At 35.6% G+C, this 24,141-nt stretch overlaps 4 protein-coding genes across 8 annotated transcripts in view; 3 read left to right on the forward strand and 1 right to left on the reverse strand.

Annotated features, from left to right (window-relative positions):
• Positions 1 to 24,141, reverse strand: part of LOC110372647 (uncharacterized) — a 56,081-nt gene that overhangs the window by 4,176 nt on the left and 27,764 nt on the right. The window contains exons 1-6 of one of the 5 annotated variants that reach the window (XM_049849519.2): positions 10,647 to 10,774; positions 8,587 to 8,690; positions 8,011 to 8,157; positions 7,070 to 7,158; positions 6,531 to 6,661; positions 3,916 to 4,029 (exon numbers count right to left, since the gene is read on the reverse strand). In XM_049849519.2, coding sequence (XP_049705476.2) covers positions 3,916 to 4,029; positions 6,531 to 6,661; positions 7,070 to 7,158; positions 8,011 to 8,157; positions 8,587 to 8,657 — 552 coding nt within the window. In that variant the 5' untranslated portion in view covers positions 8,658 to 8,690; positions 10,647 to 10,774. Of the gene's footprint in view, positions 1 to 3,915; positions 4,030 to 6,530; positions 6,662 to 7,069; positions 7,159 to 8,010; positions 8,158 to 8,586; positions 8,691 to 10,646; positions 10,795 to 24,141 lie in introns of those variants that run through there. The other 4 variants (XM_064041785.1, XM_021329528.3, XM_021329526.3 and 1 more) reach the window with 4 other exon arrangements.
• On the forward strand, positions 4,391 to 6,241 carry LOC110372648 (uncharacterized). The gene has a single exon (XM_021329529.3). The coding sequence runs from the start codon at positions 4,471 to 4,473 to the stop codon at positions 6,175 to 6,177; it is 1,707 nt and encodes a 568-aa protein (XP_021185204.2). The 5' UTR covers positions 4,391 to 4,470; the 3' UTR covers positions 6,178 to 6,241.
• LOC110372651 (uncharacterized) lies at positions 11,800 to 14,110 on the forward strand. Its single transcript, XM_064041832.1, has 2 exons — positions 11,800 to 12,119; positions 13,535 to 14,110. Exons 1-2 carry the CDS (start codon positions 11,945 to 11,947, stop codon positions 14,095 to 14,097), a joined length of 738 nt encoding a protein of 245 aa, XP_063897902.1. The 5' UTR covers positions 11,800 to 11,944; the 3' UTR covers positions 14,098 to 14,110.
• LOC110372650 (uncharacterized) lies at positions 19,520 to 23,433 on the forward strand. The gene is made up of 3 exons (XM_021329530.3): positions 19,520 to 19,828; positions 20,395 to 20,787; positions 21,265 to 23,433. Exons 1-3 carry the CDS (start codon positions 19,666 to 19,668, stop codon positions 21,729 to 21,731), a joined length of 1,023 nt encoding a protein of 340 aa, XP_021185205.1. The 5' UTR covers positions 19,520 to 19,665; the 3' UTR covers positions 21,732 to 23,433.

Below are 24,141 nucleotides of genomic sequence, written 5' to 3' on the forward strand. Positions count from 1 at the left end.
CATCTGTGCATCAAAAGATGGTAAACTTATAAACTATGAGTCAGGACATACAAAAGTTTCGTGAGAGTAAACATTCGGAAGCAACATGTAAAGAAAATATTTTGCATTAGCTTCTAACAGTGGCTTCAGCCACATCTCGGGGGAACTACTTCATCTATCCAGATTAAAAGCCCAGTTTCCCTTGATCTATCTAACACTGACCTAATTTTTCAAATCGGACCAGTATTTCCTGAGATAAAAGGAACAAACAAATAAACTCTTCAGCTCGATTATAATATCAGTTTCGTTATTAGCGATACGAATAAATACGACTAAGTAAGTATCTTACGTTTCGTTTATTTTGCTGCAGTGTCAAAAAAATAAAGAATTACCAAGTAACTGCATTAATTGGAACGAAATCAAAACCTAGTACTCATTCTGTTAGTACATTTACCTAACTTATACTTAAAACAGACATTAAGGTAAAGAAATCAATGGCTACATTAGAAGCCAGAATTAGAAAATCTAGTTGATTCAGTCGTAAACCTAGACTTTACTCTCAGCACTGAAGTGTTACAATTGGAAACTATTCAATTCATGAAAGCGAAAGTACATAATGATTCATTGGTCTATTATAAACACGAACTCAATCAAGTGGTTTTTAATCTGATGAATGAAATCTGATGTGAAGAAATTATGAAAAATAAAAAATCTTAATTGTTCACATTACATACAAAGACAATAACTAAAGTGATGGTAAAGAAAATTAATAATAAGGAGACTCCAAATACGCATGTAAAAAGATCTAGGACGTTGTAAAAACACAAGATTTAAAAACGTCATAATTAGACCTAAAAACAAAAGAACGTTTGAAGTTTGAACGCACAGGTATTAAAAATAAACACGAATCTTATGACCACAGCACACTTTACAAACCGAAGAATAAAAACACCTTTAAGCCATGAAAATCCCTTCAAAATATGGATGTTAATTTCTAAAAAAACGTAGTCAAAAATCAAGGTGTACCTTCATCACAAACTGTCACTCGAAAAATCACGGGACGCCCAGCGTCGCACGCGCCGGCCAAAACGCTACTGCGTTTATTTATAAAACAACATTACGTTTGTACAATATTTTCTTACACATGAATTTTTTGGCCGGCCTTGACTCATTTCCTATCTATAAAGCTTAAATATTTTTTCGAAAACCACAGCATGGCTTCCTTAATTGTTAGGTTGAATTAAAATAGACTATAGGTAACAGCGTCGATACTTAAATTGTCTTTCCCATGCTATGTGTGGTTTTACTAACTGGAAATGGGAATTTGACATTACATACTTGAATGGGGCTAATAACAAAATTCTATCCTAGTAAGTAACCTCAAACTCCTCCTAAGTGTGAAAAATACTATGATGAAAACCGCGTCACAATCGCTTCAGCCAAACGAGATGTACAAATACATGCAGGTCGAACTCCTGTCTTATGTAGGCAAAGACTATTATGTAGGTCAAAAAAGATCCTAATAAGTAAATCAACAGATAGAAGATTGGATTATGATTGGGACGGTTGAAAGCAGTCATCCTGGCTGATATTTCAATGACTAATAAAATACCATGTGGATAAAGATCAAGAAGAATAATAGTGGCAAGTAAAAGAGAAAAGTAATGATAGTTTAGATCGTATCAATTATAATAATCCTCTTTAAGGATTACTTAAAATAATCGTTTACTTTTCTCTCTTATTTCAGTCTCGTTAGTGTTTCTTTCCTAATCCGTCTTAATCTTATATACTTACACTAACTTATCATATAGTTAGGTACTTCTTCAGTTAAGTATATGGTGTGGTTATAGGATTATATACTACAAAGTACTTATGTACAGAACAATACATGACGAGTTAAGAAACGCTACACTATTTTTTGCAAATGGTCTTCTTATGATCAGTAAGGGAAGAAATGGCTTCCAACTCTTATAATATTCAACATTCTTCCAAAATACGTTTTCCAAAACCATGACTAATTATTGTTATAAGCGTCCAGCCGTCCAGCATACTTGAAGAACCAGCACTGTTTGTCAGACGTTTATTTTGGTCGCGACGGCTATTCTTGACGAACCGTTATGGCTCGCGGAAACTGATTGATACGTCAAACATTTTGACGAATTTTTGAAGCTTCTGACGTAAGTAAGCTAATTATGGAGTTTCATCATCATCTTCCGAGCCTTTTTTCCCAACTATGTTGGGGTCGGCTTCCAGTCTAACCGGACGTAGCTGAGTACCAGTGCTTTACAAGAAGCGACTGCCCTGCCTGACCTGAAGCTAATTATGGAGTTTAGTGCTGATTATTTTTGGCAGGAATATGACAATAGATTCAGTATTGTTAGTAGAATATGAGTTAAATGAAACTCTATTAGGGCTAATTAATTCTATTAGGGCCCTCAGAGAATGAAATATCCTGGCTCTCGAGTTAATATTTTTCATTATCATGGTAATTATAATTCCCTATTTTATTTGGTGTCGACCCAGCATGCCTTATTTTCCCATACTTCTCTGCCTGACGTCACATAATTTTGAAATCCATTATGAACGTTCGAACTATTTATTTTAGTTAACTCATAGGTTCCTAACTGAGATCAATAAATAAGCAATGTTAGGGCACTTTGATGAGCTCTAAAAGCAATTCAGACAAATTGTTTATTTATTTTGTGTATAGGCTGATCTGCGTTTGACGACTTCAGACTAAAACACCGTATTCATGGTAAACTTCTGTTTATAAACAAAGTTGCATCAACTGCGTGTTCCAGAGCTGACAATGAAAGTTGAAAAGTTCTCACCCTACGCAACAATGTTGGATTCATCAACAATGTTGATCAACTGTTTAAACAATTATACAAATGTTTAAACCGATGCTTCAACGGAACTAAAGTATTGATGCATCTGGCATTTTTATTGTCAGATATTTTCATTTTGGAAAGATCCCCAAAAAATAAGAATTAGTAAGTAGATAGAAATGAATAATTTGGACTGGTTAGGAAAAGACTACAGACTAACAAACCTTCCTATTATTGGTGTAAGTTATCCAGAATGTGACTTGAAAACTTAAGTAAAAATGAGTTGAGTTATTTACAAACATCTACCCATTTATTGTCTTGTCAAGAGTATTATACTTTTATACTTAGTGTAATCAACCTCAATTCCTTTAGATTAGTAAACAATTAATCGCCAACAATGACAGTTTTCCGTGCTAGTTAAACAATAGAACTAAGTAGGTCATTATGTATGTCGCAACGATATAATTTTGCTCAATTCATGAAATGCTCGATAATATTCACTGTCCGTTGGTTCATCATAACTATTATTTATTTATTATTTCAAAAATGTACAATATTAAAATAAACATTTTCCCACAAAACCGGTTTAGCGGTTTGACTGTGGGTGATGAGCCGCATTGCCTTACATAAACTTATATATATAAACATTTATAATTTTTTAAACTACTGGAATATATAATGGTATTAAGCTACTCAATTATTTTATGAAAGTACTTTTTTAACTTAACTTTAAAGAGTTTTCTATTATTTTCTTGTCTGATGTCTGCCGGTAAACTGTTGAGCACATATGGTACACGCTTCTTTAAAGTTCTATCACCAAAATAATTATGATTATTTATCATAATGTGTTTTGGACAAAGAAGTGGTTTCTCGATGTCTTTGTCCTATTCACTTCGGTGACTGTAGCTGCTGAAAATGGACAGAAGTTCTCAACATATTCTGGTATTGGGTTGCTCGGGTAACTGGGTTGAGGAGGTCAGATAGACTGTCGCCCCTTGTAAAACACAGGTACCTACTCAGCCGTATCCGGTTAGACTGGAAGGATAGGCTCGGGAGAGGGTGAGAGGTGGGCTATAAGTATTTGACAATATTATCATGGTCTACATACCTTATCCTGTTCTCCCTCCTCGGGCACGACGCTCAGGTCATGGAAGGCGACGGCTCGAGCTGACCCATCCACGCTGACGCAGTCGGGGCAGACGCTGCATACCGACACGCTGTCCTGCCAACCGATAATGTGCTTTATTTACTCAACATTTAAAACTCATTTTCAAAAAACACTGGTACCTACTCAGCCGCGTCCGGTTAGACTGGAAACCAACCCCAACATAGTTGCGAAAAGGCTCGGAAGATGATGATTTAAAACTCACTTTTGTGTAAAGCCAAGAACCAAGAGAATGAAATAAGCTTATTTTCTGGGATATTGAAATAATTCCTATTCGTGATCAGTTAGCTGGTAGTGTTTTCAGCATAGTAGGGTATATTTTGAAGAAGACTAATTACGAATGCTTACATACTCTTTCTTAAAAAACTATTTGGTATTCATAAAGTAGAAATCATCAAGATTCGAAAGAAAACAAACCGTCAATGTCAAAATCAATTTTTCGGCAAAGTATTTTTTATACAAATTTTTAGAAACCACTCTTCAAAACACACCAACCTAATGAATTTTTTAGATCTACCAGTTGAAGTAGGGGTGATAATATTTAATTATTTAGATACTAAGACAAAAATCGATGTTTACAATAGTTCTGTTCACATCAGAGAGTATTTTGCATCGGGCTGGTGTCATTTAAAGAATGTTATTTTATCCAGAAGCACCCTAGCGACTGTAAAGACCTTAAATGACAAGTTATTCGTAAATCTCGCAGAACACATCAGCTGTTTAAACTTGAGTGGAGTACAAGATCTGACCGTGCAGAACCTCAAACCACATATAAGCAGATTTGTGAACCTGAAATCCTTAGACTTAACTTTCACAAACATCTACCTATCAGACATAGGCGAAGTGTGTCCAAAAACTGTCAGAAACATCGGCATTAACTTCTTCAAATGTCCCAGCAGTTACAAAAATGAACGTATAAACGAAAAATGCAGAGAAATATTCAAAGAAAGACAGTTCAAAGCCATTCACTTCGTCATCTTCGAGTTTATTGTGTCAGCGTCTCCATTGAAGTTCTTAAATGGCGTTCCTCTGGTACAAGACTTGAAATTAACAGTGTCTGATAATTACAAAGACTTCTTCGATTTAAGTCATCATGAAACCAGTTACAGCAATCCATATGAAATTGAAACAAATTTCTCCAAGCTGACTTACTTATTCCGGGACTGTGCAGTAACTCATAAGATGTCCGCGCAATTGGACGGAATATCGAGATTAAACTTCAACCAACTGGAGTACATTTTTGTAATGTATTTGGAGAAAATCGCAATTTATGTGTCGCCGATATTTTCCAGCATATTTCCAATACAGAATTACATGAACCATTGCAACGATTTCAAACTTGAAATCAGCTCTTACCTACCGCAAAACTTTATGTTAGATGGTAATATTATTTTTAAAGCGTGGAACAAAGCCACTACGACTTTTGATGATGTATTCTTCAAAAAGCTAATGTTGGAGTTAAAAGATTACTTCCCAACTTACATTTGTATGCACAATCAAACAAAAATGCAGATTGTCAAAGGCCCAAGCAATTGGTATTGTATCGACAGCTGCGAGAATTTCGAAAAAAAGTTGGATTACGTTCCAGAAATGGTTACTCTAACAGACTTTTGTCGTCGAGACGGCGTGGTAATGAGATGTCGACGACCAATTAGCTTATGTAAGGAATCTAAAACGATACGGCACTTAACATTTTTGAGGATAAACAACATACCACTTAGGAAGGATTTTTTTACCCACCTATTTACTGCTTGCCCTAAATTAGTCACTTTAGATATTTACGTTGAAAAACATGGCATGATCCGCGGCTACACACAGTCTCTATCGAAGGCGATTCATTTAGCAAAGCTAAAGAATTTCATGTTGACTTCGGAAGATGTTGAATACGAGATTATCTTTGAGATTTTGAGTCACTGCATCAGTTTGGAGAACGTGCACATTTGTGAATATGAGAGAGCTGCTAATGATGATGAGGTTGTTACCGCAAACATAGTTAAGTTTATAGAGCAATGTGTGAATTTGTACAGTTTGTTCATTGAAGCTGACATGTCTGGCGAGGGTCTAACGATGCTGATGGCTCCTTTGAGAGTAACAGCGCAGACTTTAGAAAGAAACCATCTCTGTATCGAAGTGTGTGAATCTTATTGTGGTTGGAATCCATTTGTAGATGTTTTTAATCCAAGTCCTTTACATATTCTTAATTGATATTTTGTTTTATATACTGTTAAACTTTGATCAATAATAATTGTTAATGAATATAAATATACCTTTATCATGTTTTATGATCGTTTTGTTTTCGTAGATAAAGAAGACTGTTAACACAAAGTTGCATGAGAAAGTTCTTTCTAAGCACGGATGAAAAACTGTAAGTAAAAGCATTACATATGATAAAATAATGGCCTTCGCCGCGACTGTTCGTCTGTCTGTGATGAACTTAAAACCTGTACACAGAATTTGTATGCAATGTTTTCTCCAATAGACAGACACCATTAGAAAGGTTTACGCTTCCCTTGTGGCAAGCCAAGCAGGTTTCTATAATAAATATAAACTGAACGTACGTCCGAGTGTTCAGGCGAAGACCGTCGGTCTCTCAGCATGCTGTCCAGCCGATCATACTCGTAGCGAAGTGCTGAGATCTCACGCTTCAGCTGCTCGTTTTCACGCTTCAGTTTTTTTATGTCTGATTGACCTGTGGAGTGAAATGGGCATACAATTGTGAACTTTATTATAACTATACTTTACTATAACTTTGAAAATAAGGCATAAACTGCGGGAAGCTGTGCTCAGGGAATCCTTCATCGAAGAATATTCACACAGAATTTTTTTATGGCAATCTGCCGCAATTAACTGCAGTTATTATATTGACTTTCGTACAGCATAGTCAATGTCTACCATTTATCTGATGGTGAATTGCAAAGTACTGTTTAGTCAGATGTTCGGCCGACAATGGAGCTTTTAAATTACTTTTTTTCTTTTTTATTGTTCTTACTGATTGATTAGATAAGCTAAACCCGGAATTCGGGCATTACTTTTGGTTCTACAACAGAAGCTTAGCCAAGAACTTTGTTTCCAATGAAAAGAATCTTTGTAAAATTACCTCTTTCAACTTCGGCATTGATATTGATAGTGCGCAGACGCAGCTCCTCGTTCTCGTAGAGCATGCCCCGCGAAGACTTTCGATCCAACCTGCCGGCAAATTGTTATTGTATCTCCAAGAATTGGTGGTTTTTGGTCACCAATTTTCGCTAAAAGATGTTTGACCATGTTTTAGGAGATCAGATCAAGAAGAGGGTAATAGAAAGATCTCGGGTTCCTCAAGAACGGACAAAGGTGTTCCCTCAAAAAAGAGTAGCTATTGAAGTAACACTTGGTACCATGTCGCGTGTGTAGAAGTTTGAAGTGAATGTGTGGTCATGACTGAATGTCTGTATAGAAATGACATATGAAATGAGATGATCTCCTGTAAATTATTTATCTATTTTATTGTAGGAACAATATTATTAGGTATATAATATGGGGTACATATTATAAGATGATCTTAAATAATGGCTCATGCTTTACGAGAAGCAAGAAGATAGAAACTATAAATTACACAGATTTGGGGATCCGATTTGTGAATCCGTATTTATAGAAAGCAGACGAAAAGCCTTAATGTGTCAGTATCTGTTTGTGCTCTATTGCTGCCTTTCTACGGATACACCCCATACAAAAGAAGAAGAATATAATAAAAGCTTGATGATGCGAAAGCGAGTAAGAAAGGTGTGATGCTCAAGATGACAATGCATGAAGTGATTTTTACAATTTTGAGGTCTACTCGACAGCTTCTGCTGGATATGGTTCTTCACAAATATAAGGGTGTTTGTTTCTGCGCTCAAAACCCTCAGATTTGCGACTTGGGTTGGTAGCCCAGGAGCCATATCCAGTAGGAGATATTCAGAAGAAAAATATACAAAACGGAGTGCGCTCCAGCCTCAAGGGTGCTTACAGAGTCATTCTTCTTTACGCCATTTACAGTGCACATAAAACGGACACGATTACCTATCGTCCTCATCCTGTAACTCTTTAGTCCTGGCCATGGACCTCTTGATTCGCCACAACACGCGGTCTTCCGCCAATCGAAGCCAAAAGGTCCCACCGACCCTTCTGAGTTCCAACTGCCCTGGATACGCCCCATACACCTTTTGTCTGTCTAAGTTTATGAAAGTTAGGCACTGGAATATATCCTTGGTCTTCCCAATGTGCACTATAAACGGGTGATGTGATGGTGGAAAGTTAGAAGCTACTACTGTGATCATGCGTGGAGTCAATGATGATGAGGGTGTGGTTTTTGTATTTGTATTTAGGAAGTCATTGGTTGAGAATTTGCGATAATTCCACGCTAGAAAAAAAACTTAAAAATATAGGTAGGTATAGGGATACATATTTTTCGTTTTTCCGGAGGTCCTAAGTGTGCGTCCTACATGGGCGAATCAACGCGATCGCGACGCAAAGCAATACGAAGAGAATTCAAATATACCACCGTTACGTAAGCCACATTATCTGTTCGCATCCAAATCGCTCACATAGGACGCACCGTAAGTGTCGATATGACGTATATGTGTAGCTAGCACTCACTTTCGGTTGGGTTTGACGTTGACATCTTTTCTGCGCGTACGCAACATGCTCGCTCCTGTCATGCCCGACATCTTGCCGCTTGATAGCCATGCGATGTTTAACACCTGTAACAAAGAAAACATTTTTTAAAGACTGAAAGAAGTCTGTTGACATAATCAGGCTAAGGTTCATTGACTAGGTACATGAATATTACTTTTTAACCGACTTCCCAAAAAGCGGAGGTTCTCAATTCGACCGTTTTTTTTGTATGTTTGTTACGCGATAATCGATTTTGATGATTCTTTTTTTGGTTGATAGCGTATACTTCCGAGGTGGTCCCATTGTCATCAAGTCAGGATCTGATGATGGAAACCCTGAGCAATCGAGGGCAACTTTCGAAAGTTGTAGGAATACATAAGGCAAAAACTTGACACTCAGGTGTTTGCCTGATAGCACTATTCAACAGTGAAGGTTTTGAGCTGACCTGATGATGGAGACCAGAGAAGGTCGAGGGAACTCGATAACTGAATATGTAAGCCTCCTCGTGTTTGGGCTTACATTATTCGTATAATAAAAGGCCGATGCACCTAAAATAAGTTTTTTTTCGCTTTTTTCTTAAAACAACTGGTTATGGTACAATCGATGGTTTACTATGAATTTCATGTTCAATTTTCAAAGTTAACAGTCGTTTTAACAAACCGAGCGTTTTTGCTCTGGGTGAATTTGAGCCTTATAGCCCAAGAGCCAGTGACTGCCAGACCTTCGTTATTTTATAAAGGCTGAAACTTTGTGTGTGCATCTCGCTGGCTCTCGATCTATTATTTTTCACATGCAGACAGTTTCTTTTTAATGTTAAAACCATTGTTTTTTTTTCTATTTATTGGTGTAGGTATGTGTTTATTATGTCTTATCTACATATATTAATGTGCTGTGTAATGCTAGTTTTTTATGGTTTGTTTGACTGTGCTAATCTCGAAAATCCACGTAAAATAGATTTTTCGATTTAAATACTCCAAGATACAGGAAAAGGTGGTATTTAAAAAAACCTCCTTTTGCACCGTGGGATTATAAAACATTTTTTTCTATAGGTAATGACACGTTCCCGACACGTTTCCGTGACGTAAAATTACTAGCATAACATAGCAAAGAGTTATCACGGCTCAAGGTCGCATCGCATGGCTTCCTGAAACCTGTATGTGGCTTCCTACGATGTAAACAAACCTCTTGCACGATGATTTCAATTGTTGCGCAGTATTTATGTAATATTTTTTTCATGAAAAGATTAGATAAGTACCTAAGTTATCTGTCTGGAAGTGACTGTCCAGAATTAAGTCTCGAATTACGAGTGATTCTCTAACTATCTACCTATCCGTTGTTGATTTGATAACTAAAGTTAGAATTTGGACATTAACCCCAATATACAAAATTCCTATCTTTACCTACTAAGCAAAAATGATAGATGTAATGTTGGGAAAGGCTTTAATGAACCAATTATCTGATAGATATTCGATGCACTATCTATTTATCGCAGACTATTTTTGGGTAGGTATATCAGTTATCATCAGACTTATATTAATATCATATCAAAGTTTGTTTGTGCGTGCGTTAGCTATAAGTATCTGGTTAGGCGCTAAGAATTAACAATCGACAACAAGAATCAAATGTGTTAAGGACCAGCTAATTATATATTCTATCTTGGTATTTACTATTTATAATACACTGTTTCCCGCGGTTCCATCTGCGTCTCGAGGTAACTACTTCCCGTATTCTGATACATAACACTAAAAAGACAGTTTTCTGTTGGTAAAAGATTTTTTAAAACCTGTTCAGCAGATTCAGAGATTACCCCTTACAACGTCACAAACTAACAATTAATTAACTTTACCTCTTAATAATATGAAAGTTTAAATATAATGTAATATTTAAGTATACTTTTATTTGACCGAAGCTTCGAAACTTACGCAACAACTTAGTTGCTTAACTTCAAAATGCTTTAATAACTGTCGCTACAGTTACTTAAGTTTCTTCTACAACCGACATATCGACAAATCCAACAATATACAATTCAGGCTACAACTTACTATAAATTCCGAGACAACACATTAACACGAACACAACTACCACTAAACTAAACTAAGAAACTTAACAGTCAATAGAACACCGGCCTACCAGCTAATCCGACTTGGAATAAGCGGTAAATCGCCTTACCTCATTCGGTAATGCGATTAACTGATATGCTGACTCCAGCCGGTATACTGAACCCAACTTGTAAGAGCCACTCCGCTTGGGTCATGCGCAGTGGAAACTGCTGACAGACAGAAGATAAGTAGGTGCTAAGTTCAAGATACAGATCATCTTGGACGCCCCTGTCTGGGTTTTGAGACACTTTAAAATTTACAGGTTTTTACCTGGTCCTTGGTAAAAGTGGAACCTATACCATCTTATTATAAAACGTGGTCTTCAAAAAGCTAGCTACTAGCTTTAGTGATATTGTCTTTCGATGGTGGTTTAAACCTAGCACTAGCAAGCACTATAGTATTCCCCTTATCCCAATTGTTATAAATCCTTAATAGGTACATGTAGGTAATTAGAAAACATTTCAGCATGCTCTAACTGCAGGATTCCTCGAAATTTAGAAAAATAGCCACAAAGAGAAATTGTTTCTTCCCGGGAATCGAACCCAGTTCACAACGGTTATGTTTGTGCGGACAAAGGTAATAAAACATGTGTCAAAAAACCTCTTTTAATATACTAAATACTACATATATTAAAATGGTAGGTATATCAACGTATAATTAATAAACAGAATGCTTAAGGTTCCTCAACGAATAATTTCCAAAAATGACGAAACAGGGCCTGAAGCTTTTTGCATACGTGACTAATACAAACTACTAAGAATGAGTACGCTAAAAGTACTCGGCGTGAATGGGATTTTACATAAACAACAACAATACTAATAATGTATTCAAGTTGCATCAGATTCTCGCGACACAAAATTCTTATCAGTTATGCAATGTACAAAAGTTATATATAAACTAAAAAGCTACACACTACACAGCAATTACTATAATACCTATACAAAAATACTTATATTTTCCTCAATCACTGTTTCCCTGCCTAAAAACATTACGCAATGCAAATAAAGTTGGCGCAATATGGAGCTCGGACTGCGTAACATTGATGTCATCGACCGAACTCTGTGTCTGTGTGCGTCAGAATACTCGCTTCTGATTGGCTGAGCGCCTCGCAGAAAGTGAACCTCGCAATATTGCCACCATTTTATGTTTCACATCAATGTTGCGACGCAGTTGCGCACTACGCTCCGTGACGAACGGGTGTATGATTTGTAATTTTATATCTGTCTTATAACGTTGTGATAATGGACGCGAAATACGACGTGTTTCCCAAAGTGACGGATAGGAGGGACATAGTGGATTTTGTGAAGGAAGTGGAAAAGTATCCTTGTTTGTACGACAAGACATTGCCGGAATATGCAAATAAGGTGCACAACAGGAGAGCCTGGTCAGCGATAGCTAAGCGTTCGAACACATCAAGTAAGCATTTTTTTGTTTGTTTATTTCTCATCAGTTTTGTATTGATCTGACTGCGCAAGTTGCAAGTGTTAACTAGGTCATTTGGCCATGTGTTGTTTGTATTATTTTCGCGCCATAATTAAAACCATTTCTTAAACATCCCCTCGGGTTAGGTGGTTGCCCTTCAGGTAAAATTTTAACCTGTAGAGAATTCCATAGAGTTCAATCGTGTTCAAAATAAATTGTGTTAGATATAATTTAGTGCTATTTTTTCCTAACTTGATTAGAGAAATAAAATATTTACTGGGGAAAAACATTATTGTACGGTCAGCATTTTTGATATTTTATGTAAATATTGCATAAGCATTGGTTTGTGTCACAGATATTTAGATTTCAACAATGGTTATTTACGTTAAAAAATATCAGTTTTAAGAATGCTGATGAATGCCTCTTATTGAATGTAAATAATTAGGTAGGTATTTGTCCTAGATACTCACTAGAAATAGTGACCTGCATTATTTATTGAAATGTGTTGCGGTTTATATGTTAATAAAAAGGAAGGAAAAAACGCTTATCAATAAGAGTTTAATAGAATACAGGAAATAAATTACAAAGTTAATTACCTAATTCTCGCCTGTAATATTTGTTTGCCTTTGAAAAAAAATTATAAATATTTTTCAATAATAATATTTAAATGAGTCCCTGGGGATAACGGCAGTAGGTGGTGGGTGGGTGATAGGGTGATGATGATGATGAAAAACCCATGTTTACCAACTTTTAACAACATTTTTTTTATCTAGCTTAACAACAAATTAATCCCATCATGTTTGATATACCTAGTTTTTGAGATTAAAAGACAAGTCTTCACTTGTCCAAAATATCAGTTAATGTTGCAATTAATGACGTCATGTTGTTTTCAAGATAAAATCATTCACCATAGTCACGAAATGTTATGAAATAGTTAGGAAGCACTGAAGTTTATCTAACACTCAGTTTTTGTGTTTTGTTGGTAAATTGAATAAAGATATAAAGATTAAGGCAAAAATAACTCAATCTGTCGTGCTTTTACTCAAAACTACTGAACCGATTCAAATGAAATTTGGTACCAGACAGTCTAGAGCCAGGAAGGACACAGAATACCTGTGCAAAAATATTACAATTCATCGTCATTCGACGTAGCGACACGAAAAATTGCTCGTCACGCTTGTTTTCTTTCTCAGGAAGGATTAGGCAGGGTTGTACCATATATTTCTGCAATCTTTATGAGCTTAACTCCATTTATTAATAATTAATTAGAAAGGGTTGCCTATAACTTCCCGCAACAATATGACAATAAAGAACTCGAAAGAAATAATAGAATAACCGTGCAAGTTATTTAACAATCATTTCATTAGTGTATAAACAAATATTTTAATTTATATTTCTTTTTCTTACAGTACCGGATTGTCGAGACAAATGGCGCAAAATACGAATATCTTACATGAGGTCTCTCAAGCAGCAAGTTAGCGATAAGCCACCAATGAGGCCGTACTACCTTACTGAAGTCTTACACTTCCTCACGCCTTTCCTCAGTGTACGACCCAAACAGAACGAAACCAAGGGAACAGACTCTTTCGAAGCCAAGGAAATAGACCCCAAAGAAGACATGATGGAGTTAGAAATAAATACAATTGAAAAGCAAGAGTTATCAGATACCAACAGTTCAGTATGCTCCGACCCAGAAATAGAAGAACATAAGGTTAGGGAAATAACCAGAGTCACAATTAACGATAATACGATACCAAATATTATGAATGGTAGGATAGAAAATAGTCGTGTAAATCAAAATGGCGGTGGTAGGAATAGTTACAGTGATGATAACAACACAGAGTGTTCCCCAAGGAAGATGTTCCTATTGTCTATGTTACCTGACATAGAATCTTTTTCGGAGCCAGAAATGAGGGTTTTCAGACGGGAGGTGATATCAATAGTTGATAAAATAATAAGTCAGCGATATTAAATTATTACGATATAATTTTGAGTTTTATTTTTTGGAATAATTGACGGTGGAAGACAGTGGAACATGTAATTCAGGAAAAATCAAAGTACCTCTGGGAACATGTTATTAGTCTTCTAGTTCATTGTATCGAGGGATTAAACAAGTTATGTCAACCGTTACAATGTGATTAAGATTGCAATTACAAATTGGACCTCATTTCTCAAAATCTTAGGTAAACTAAAAATAACTGTCTTTTGTTTTTATCGTCCACTGATTGTCGAAATTCTTGCACAAGAAATATTAATCATTACAGTTGAAGGTAGGTATGTATTGAATACTTGTCATCAAAACCGGTTAAGGGGTACCTGTTTCATAGACCGTAATTTCTGTTCACGTAGGTGACAAAACCAAAGATTACAGGAGAGCAACACTTTTTCTCGACAAGGTAACCTCATTATTGAAGTGTCTTGTACAAATAGGTAGGTATATCGGGATGAGATATAAATTACATAACTCATTTTCTTCAATCCTTTCATTACAATGCCTTCCGAAATGTGAGACGGACAAAATAATTATAGCAGTACTCTGTCCTTTTTAAGTATTTATTATTTGTTTGTATTTAGTTATTATAAAATTAAAAATATGTATAAACTGAAAACCGAATGGTTTCATTTTTAACCTTTCTACAGTCCAGTCAGTTCGTCAGACGGAAAAAAGGTAAGTTTTCATTTAAAGCTTTAAGATTCACGTTAGCGTAATTTCAAAATCTGTCTGAATCAAAAGAAGTCTGTTATCTGACAAAAATAGTACCTAGCTATATGTTTTACGCCAGAGGATTCAACTCAAATTGATCCTTATCAGTAGGTAAATTGATATATTTCGACAGACTATCATTATTATTGCTGTTAGGTATAAGTTATTTATAAATAGTCACTACCTACATTACATTAATAGATATACATAAATTCTGCAAGAGGAGACGCAGTATTTTTAGAAAACTTGATTCGTTTCATAGAAATGAATTTTAGTTTCGATCAACTGACATTGACAAAAGCAACAGAATTATTAAGCGGTATGATCACTGTATAATAAAAAATATTAATTATAATATATTTGTTTATTGAATGGTGCAAAAAGGGGGCAACCTATAGAAAACCAATTAAATTGCGCAATATAAATTGTGCTTTATTGACCGTGTATAGTACAGACTTTTAGTCATTGCATAATATATTTATTGTCATTTGCAACCTCATTGATTGCTTAGATGACGCGTCACTTGCGTTCAATCATTAAACAAATAAAATCGTTAAATCAATAGAATACTATTAGTTTCGATTACCTAAAGGCTTCGAAACTACTGAACTGATTGAAAAAATCTTTCATTTCATTTTGGCTGTATTTTACCCCGGCAGTACCAGGAGTTTTCCTGGGACACGGGTAAATCCGCGGGAAACCCGCTAGTCTTCAATATACATAAACACCATACGTTGGTAATATTGCTCAATTATTGTCATCCGTAACCCTTAACCATTTAGCCATTACTGCTATGAAAGCGTTCCAAACCACGGAGTGAGAAAAGATGAGCGAAGATGCCATAATTCAGGTAGGTCAGGCGTCTTCTTCTAGGTCAAAGTCCTACGGTGGGCATGACCAAAACTATCAGATACGAGTGAACTAATTAGGCATTCGGGTTCTTTGAGACATCTGCCAACGATTTTCTGTATTACAAAAAACATCCGGGTCCAAAGAAGGAGTAGACGGGCGAAAATAGCAACGTTCGTCGTCCCCTGCACACCTGCATTTGGCACGCTACTTTCTCAGGCGATTTTCCGTAATGGCACCTCCGCTAGTCATTTTGTTCTCCGTGGTTTCAAACAAACTTGATTTATCAATCCACGATGAATTGGGTATTTTTATCTACATTGCTTAAAATGATTATAGTAGGTATATTTATACAAAATGCGTTTTATTTACATTTCAGTAAGGGTGAGTGGTTCAAGACAACGGTCATCATAAGTCAGCTTTTAAACGTAATTAGGGAAGACCACATTATTAGTTAATGATAACAATTACGTCAAAAACGGTTTGCTAAGTCATTTCCGAGGATTAAGATATATTTTGCACCATTATTTTAAAGAAAATGGGTCCTAATTTCATTTACCTACGTACTTAACTTTTTAAATAATTTTAGTAAGAAGAGCTAAGACAGAAGCTTTGTAAGGAGTGAATGGATTTAGTAGTGGTTTGAGTACCTAAAGACTTTTTGAGCTCCTATACATTTTTCTAATAAACAGTTTTTAAGTAGCTCAATTTTTAGATTGCATTTACATTGCAGTCACAAATTGCCCAAAAATGCAGCCTGTTTGTTTAGACGCGTTTTTTAATAAAACTTATTATTTAATGACATAGTTTTATATCGTCCTTAGGCATAATATAAATCTATATAATTAGCAAAGCACGTTGTTGTAGTGTATTAGTAGAACAAGTTCTAGTACATTATTAGTTACGCAAGAAACCGGGAAAGACAAGCTAGTCCTATAATGCAATAAAGGGTGAACCGGGTTTCCATGGTTCATGATTTATTCAGGACATTTCCTGAGTATCTATGTTAATAAAACAAATAACAAAAACAGTAAATGAAAATCAACAGGCTTGTAGATCGAACCTTCTCGGAAAATGGGGTAAAACAAGCATAAAGAAAATGGGTTTATATTTAAAATTGCACTATAGGTCTTGTCGCAGTTGCCGCTCAGAATAAGGTCAGCGTTTTCATTCCCTGTGCAAAGAGAGTTCAATTTTTCTATGGGTTTTTTTACGTTAATTAATTTGAAGGTGGTGGAGGAGCCATATACAACCCTGATTGGTGGGAGGACTCAAAAGATCGAGAGGTGTGGAGGCAAAATGGGGAGGCCTTTGCCCAGCAGTGGGACAGCAAAGGCTAAGAAAAAAAATTGAAGCAAAGGTAAGGAGAAGAGAAGGCACTATTCGCTCAAAAAGTTGAAAGTGCGAAATGCATTTCATCCACTTCCTTTCCTTTTTAACCGACATCCCAAAATGGAGGATGTTCTCAATTCGTCGGGATATTTTATTTTTTACTGTATACATTACTTATGCACAGAAGTAAATCTGCAGGAATCCTTCTCAGATTTTTTCCTAAGATTATTTCTAGACTTCCTAGTTACCCTAGCTAGGCTTTCAGTATACTGTTTAAGTGTCAGTAACGAATGAATGCCATTGTGTGTCGGTCTGTCACTAACAAAGTGCTATCTTAGTGTTGTGACGTCATTGTACTATGTAAAGTGTTAGAGAGTACCGCGGTTTCGTCCGTGTATGTAATCGGTATTGTAGGAGTTTAAAAGGTGGTAAAAATTCAGATAGATAAATGATATACTTACATACCTACACGAATATACATATGATGATATACATAGATGAATACAGATATAGATTTATATTCTTAGAAAGAGTGTGTTACAAAAAATCATTTGCTAATATTGGAAATTGCGAAAGTAACTGTCAGTCTGTTTACACTAAAATTACTGAACGGTTTTAAATAAGATTTTGTAGAAAGATAAGGCAATCTAGGGCGAGGAGATAGACTTCTTTTTATCTGGATGCGTAAAGGGAATAGCTAGTGTTTAATATTTTGAAAGAAATAAGGAAAAAATATTTCATACTACCTAGGTACTCAGCTTAGTTCTAAACTTAAAATATTCTAGCTCGATTAATTATTTTCAAACTTCGCTCAAAGTTTGTCTCATCGGGCCAGACGTTTTAAAAATTTAACGTGGCTACAAAGTTTAAAAGAGTTATAATTAAATTTTAAATTAGCTAAGACCTAAAATTGCCTATTTCTTGGGCGAATTTTTCCTAGGGGTATTTTTCACGTTAACCTTGCCCTGGGATAACTTCCCAAAACATGATAAAAAGTAGCCTATGTACAAGTACATACCTACTCAGGGTCTAGATTACTTGTGTGCAAATTGTTCGGAAAACGCGAAAAAAGCATAGGAGAAATACTTTCGAGTAGGTACTACAAAAACAGTCAATAAAAAAATGAAAAGTAAAATTTTATGATCCAAACGCAGATAAACAGGGTTGTCTAGACATAAACTGCTCGTTAAATATAAGAGTTAGTGGTTTTATGATATGATATTGCAGTCTGCTTGAGAAGGCTGGATAGGCCATAAAAGATCTATCAATATTGTTTTATTATAGTTTATAAAAAGTGGTACATAAGTGGTAAATAAATCCAAAAGGTTACCGGTTTAGGCGAATTTATCTATTTCAATGTAGCCATTTGTAGGGGGGCAAATATAGGGTCAGTGGCTTTGACTCCCAGTGGTCGAAGCACCTGTGGCCGATACCCCTGAAAATTGCTTTTAATTAAATTGAACGAAATGGGGGCTTAAGCTTCTGGCCCCAAATATATACATATAGGTATGTTGAATGTACCTATATCATGTACCTAAGAATTTTTTAAACATCCGATTTATAGAAAAATAGGTAGTTCAGGAATTTTAAACAGACTGTTCATCTCAAAAACATTAGAGGGATCTAAGTTTCTAAGGTTATGATACTGTTCTCTGAATAAAATATACACACTATTCGAACAGAAGGAAATATAATGTCCTTTTTAAAAGTGACGAAGGTGAAAAGTGAGTGACATAATGATGCTGGACTTTAGTATCATCGGTGCATCGCTGCTCATCACTCGATACAGTTTCAAGCGCAGGGTGAGTTTTGCTGTATTTTCGTAGAAACTGCTAGATTATATGACACAGGTTATAGAAGGAAGGGAAATTGCGTCATGTTTGGTCAATATTTTGATTTCTTTTCAGCACTGATTAAATAAATTCTTAGTCCGGAATTAAGATTCTTCAAAAACACCCTCCGGTTGACGTAAAACGCTGCAAGTCATTTTATGTCGTACATAAAACTTATCTCAACCGTATAAAATTATTGCAAAAGTACCTTACATATTTCTTGAATAAAATCAAGGAAACAACCTTAAACTAAATCATCTACGCATATAAAACAAAATTCACCAAACAAATTAAACGCTCAAACAAGATCTGTGTCAAAAATCGCCAAATATAGGTGTCACACGCTTGGTTCGATAATAAGCGATTTGTATACGCTTTTAGTCCACACTACGACGTATTATTGAACGAATAATCCAACGCGCAGATCGCTTCAACTGCGACCATTGTTACTAACCGGTAACGACCACGATATCACCACACCCTTACATAACACGACCGAATTCAAAAATACCATATACATAGCCGTGAAACTTCGCGAGTGCGTGTTTAAAGTGGGAGAATAAAACGCAATGGATGGTGAAGTCTCGAGCGTTTGGGAAGTGTGGTAGTGTAGTAGTGGATCGGAGTCGTCAAGGCGTGTCGCATAGAGAGGGGAGCGACGCGGCGAGCGAATAGGACAGCGATATCTCGGAGCGGGCGACGGAGCGAAGCGGACTGTCACCGGTGCACGGGAAGGGCGCGGGCGGCTGCCGTCAGTTCCGCGCCGCGCCTCGCTCGCAGCGCCCGTCCTCGCTGCCGCTACCGCCTGCGCGCCCGCTCCACAATGAAGGCTAAAGCTAAAGGTGCTCGAACCAAAAATATGGACAAGCTGATAGCGGCTGTCCAGGCAAGGGAATGTTTGTGGGACAAAAGCTACAGAGGCCACAGGAATCGGTTTAAGTTGGAGCGGTATTGGAACGAGGTGGCCGCGGAGGTTGGGACGACGAGTGAGTACAGCGTTTTGCGTTTCACTCGCTGAAGGTTAATGGCCGGTGAGCGGGCTCGCTGCAGCCCGCTGTTGATAATATTCCGTTTGTTGTGGTTTCGCGTCACATTGATAGCAGATGTGCGCGATACATGGTTATGGCGGAATTACATTTGATGCGACGGCCATTAATCTTCGAATAATGTTATTTAGTTTAGTATTGCTTTGTGATTTATTTAGAACAGGTAGTTTGGATAAGAAATAATGTTGGAAACTTCGCAAGTGCTGTTGGCAGTATTTTGGAATGGATACATACCTACATAATAGGAACTTCATATAGGATCCGACCTTGACCTAAATAGATACTGCTTTCAAGATCAAGGTTAATGTGTTAAGCGTTGTATTGCTAACTACGGTACATTCCAAGCCCCTTTTCGTTTAAGTAGGTACCTACATTACACATTACATAATTAATACAGGAAAATATAGGGACCATTCCATTAATTTAGAAACTTACACAAATTATTACTTATAGGTAATTCATAAACATTCGTTCCAAATCTAAAAAAAATATCCCAAACATTCCAGGTCTCAACTGCCGCAAAAAATGGAAGAATCTCAAAGACCAATGCAGGAAGGAGATGAAGAAACTACCAGCAGAATCCGAATGGCCACACTTCCAGAAGTTGAAGTTCATTCATCACCAATTCATGACTGAGGATGAGGAAGGTGATGGAGAAACGACAGCTGACGAAGTATTTAATTCCCTTGATGAATCTATCAAAAGACCTAAACTAGGGTACACGATGAGAAAGAAGCTATTAATGAATAAGAGAAGAACTATTGACGTGGATATGAATAAGCTGATAGAACTAGTGAGAGCTAGGGATATTATTTGGAACAGGTCATTGAAAGGACATCATAATTGGTACAAACTTGATGAGAGTTGGAAAGAGATTGCTCAGGAATTGGATTGTACTCGTAAGTATTTTGGAGCTAATAATATTTCAAATTGTTGTTTAGTTAGACTTATCTTTATGTCATACCTTTACAGGTACATAGGTATTTACTTGTAATTCGACATGTATTCGTAAGGGCCTAATAGCAACAAATTGAGCCACCCTTATGTATGAGAAAAGTTCATTAGTTTCCGAGATATTTGCCTAAAAAAAACATCTACCACGTGTTCTTCAAAAGTTTCAGTGGTAACGTGGGATTAGATTAGTAGGTGTGTAGTACAATATTTCACAAAAGATAAAGATAATAATACAAATATAGAGTTAGCGTCAACTTACCTAAAAGTATAAATAAACAAACAACATTATACTTAAATCGGTTTGTTTTTATGTTAATCATGCATGTTAATTATGCATTACCGTATTTTTTGTCCATTGGATCATTCTCGTAATAATTGGTACTGTTCGCCATTTAACTTACGATATGTGTATTAATTTCCAGGTGACGAAGCGAGATTAAAGTGGAAATACCTGAGAGACCAAGCAAGGAAAGAAGTAAGGAAACCAATGGGATCAGACTGGGAGTATCTACCCAAGCTACAATTCCTCACCAACCAGTTCAATGATTACGAAGGTACAGAAATTCCTGAAGACTCATACACACAGGACTATGACGCTGACCAAAGCGGTAGTTTCTTCTTAGAACAACCAGCAGAAGTAAATGTCAAAGAAGATGAGTTTGACGAATTTGACACAAAACCTGTCATCATGGAGACAGATTTCTATGATGATGATGATGACGCTCAAAAAAGTGCTATTACTGAATCTAATGAGCCAACAAAGGATGAAGATATAGGTTTCTTTAATAGCCTTCTTCCTCATGTGAAGAAATTATTACCAGCCAAAAAGCTGATGCTGAGAATGAAAATTCAGGAGCTAGTTTATAACACAGTTTATAACGAAACTTAGTTTTTAATATAATACTAATACATAAACGCTTATTCAGAAAAATAAGAATATAATAGGTGCCAACATATGGTTAGCCTGTATAATGTTATTGTGTTAATTTTGGTACTTTTGAAGAAGTGCAATTTTGCATAGACATTATTGTTTATACCGCAGAAGCAATAGAGTCGTTTTTGACAGAGAATGTACAAAACATATTGTAATCTCAAAAATATTTAATGTGTAAGACGTTGTGATTGTGGCCATTTCCCGATAGATGGCGTTGAAGTCAACATTCGAAGTTTAGTAGTATTTTTATATAGTTTGGAATGAAAGTTGGAATAACAAGACATCATTATTTTGTAGAAGTATCTTCATTTGTTTTGGCTCAAGATTGAGTCATTACATTTTACTACTTGAGTTAACTATCTATTCATTAGTTATTTATCCAAACTGCCATTGCTGAATGTGGCCGAAAATATGATTCAAGGTTTATAAATATGGATAACGACTAGTTTTTTATAATTGCAATTTAACAAAAGCATAATCAAAAACGTTTTAAGACTGATTTTTTATTTTTCTGAGTAAGTTTAATATCTAAAATAAATACTTATAAGTTGGAAAAATAAGAAGCTTTTAGGTTTTTATATGTTGTACATTTCATTTTTATTTTATTTAGAGTAAATGCTATTTATTAGTATAAGAGGATACTTTGTGACTATCCAGGAGAATGTTAGTGATGATAAACGGCTATTACCAATTTTAAATCTTTCTGTTGGTTTCTTACTAGGCATAGTATTTTGTCATTGCTTGTATGGGGCTTCTGGGGCTTGGGTTCAAAATCCTACACTTGTAAGAAAAACAACAGATACATTGAATTTTGGGAACGGCTGCGAATGAAGAGAATAACCTTTAACTTATTAAAGGTTATTCTCTTCATTCGCATTTTTCTTAAACGGGTATTGTAAAAAAATTTGATCATACATGCGACTATCCAGGAAAATTACTATAAAGTTCAAGTTGACGAAAGATATGTAAAAAGAAGATGATGAAAAGTCACAGACAAACAAAGGAAAAAAACAACGTTCAGTGTTAAGAAATAAATAAAAATATCATATCTGGGAGATTTATTTACTATTCTTTATTTGCAACACATCACAAAACATACAGATTGTTACAAAAGTATTCATAAAGCTCAAAGTAAAGAGGCCCGTTATAAAGAGTCAACTAATCATGTTTTTTAATCGTTGTATCAATTTTTAAATTACCGCAAAATAACAAATTAAAAAAGCATTTAGTTTTGTAAGCTATGTTACAATGTATCTTATCTACATTTACACGAAATGATATGACATTTCGCAAGGATTGGTGATGTTAGTGAGTTAGTTAGTGGCTGTGTTAATTTATTATATTTTTTTGAATACTTTTGTAACACGTTGTATAAACATATTGTTGATTTTAGTAACAAACACATCACATTATAATTTTATTGAAATTAGACCATTTGGAACGGTCATGTTCTAATATTAAATAGTGATAATATGATAGTTTTTCAACTAATAGGAAAGATATATTCACAGCTTAAAGAATATTTATTCAATATATCTGTGTAATGATCGCTAGGTAAGACTCTTTTGTATAAAAGATAAGATATTTATAAAACAAGCTTTACAATATTGTAATCTAAAAATAGAAGAAAGAAAAATAAATAAACAAGACAAAAGAAGGTACTGTCTTTTTTCATTAGAGATGTTATTAATTTGTAAAACCTAACTAATTTCTTTGAATTGTTTTGCTATCTAAAATTAAATAAAAATAATTATAAAAAGACGGCGTCGAAAAACTCATCGCTGTCATTGCCACGTTGGATACGTTTTTTTCTTTGAAAGTCGGATAACCTTTTGACTACGCCAGGGTGTGTTTAGAGTTTAGTAGACCAATCGAACAAGGTTCCGGAGCCAGAAAATTCATTCACAGCATTTTAAAATTCTTGCAGAAGTCGGTGGCAAAATTAACATATTGCCACATTGTTTTTAAAACAACACCACTCAATCACAGCAATTACACTTCAGTGCATACAACACGTCACAACATGACGTGATTCAACCTGCACCGCCCAAGAACATCCGCTCAAACTCTAAACACAATTAAAACCTTCGTACTATTTGATTCCATTTGCACTGTTATGTGTTGCCATGACATAATATACGGATTATTACGTAACGACCTGGACTGTGACGTCACTAGACATATTAAGACCCGTGGGTGTTCTTGTTTCGGATATTTTGGGAGAAGGATTGTTTAAACATTAGGGATTTTGGTAAGGTGTAAATGGCGATATACGCCAACTTTATTGGGATAGACTTCTGTTATAACTTGATGCAGCTAAGTAACAGTTTTTTACATAGAGCGTCTGCCTATCTTACCTCTTCAA

This window comes from Helicoverpa armigera, chromosome 26, assembly GCF_030705265.1.
Source record: "Helicoverpa armigera isolate CAAS_96S chromosome 26, ASM3070526v1, whole genome shotgun sequence".
Taxonomy (NCBI): domain Eukaryota; kingdom Metazoa; phylum Arthropoda; class Insecta; order Lepidoptera; family Noctuidae; genus Helicoverpa; species Helicoverpa armigera.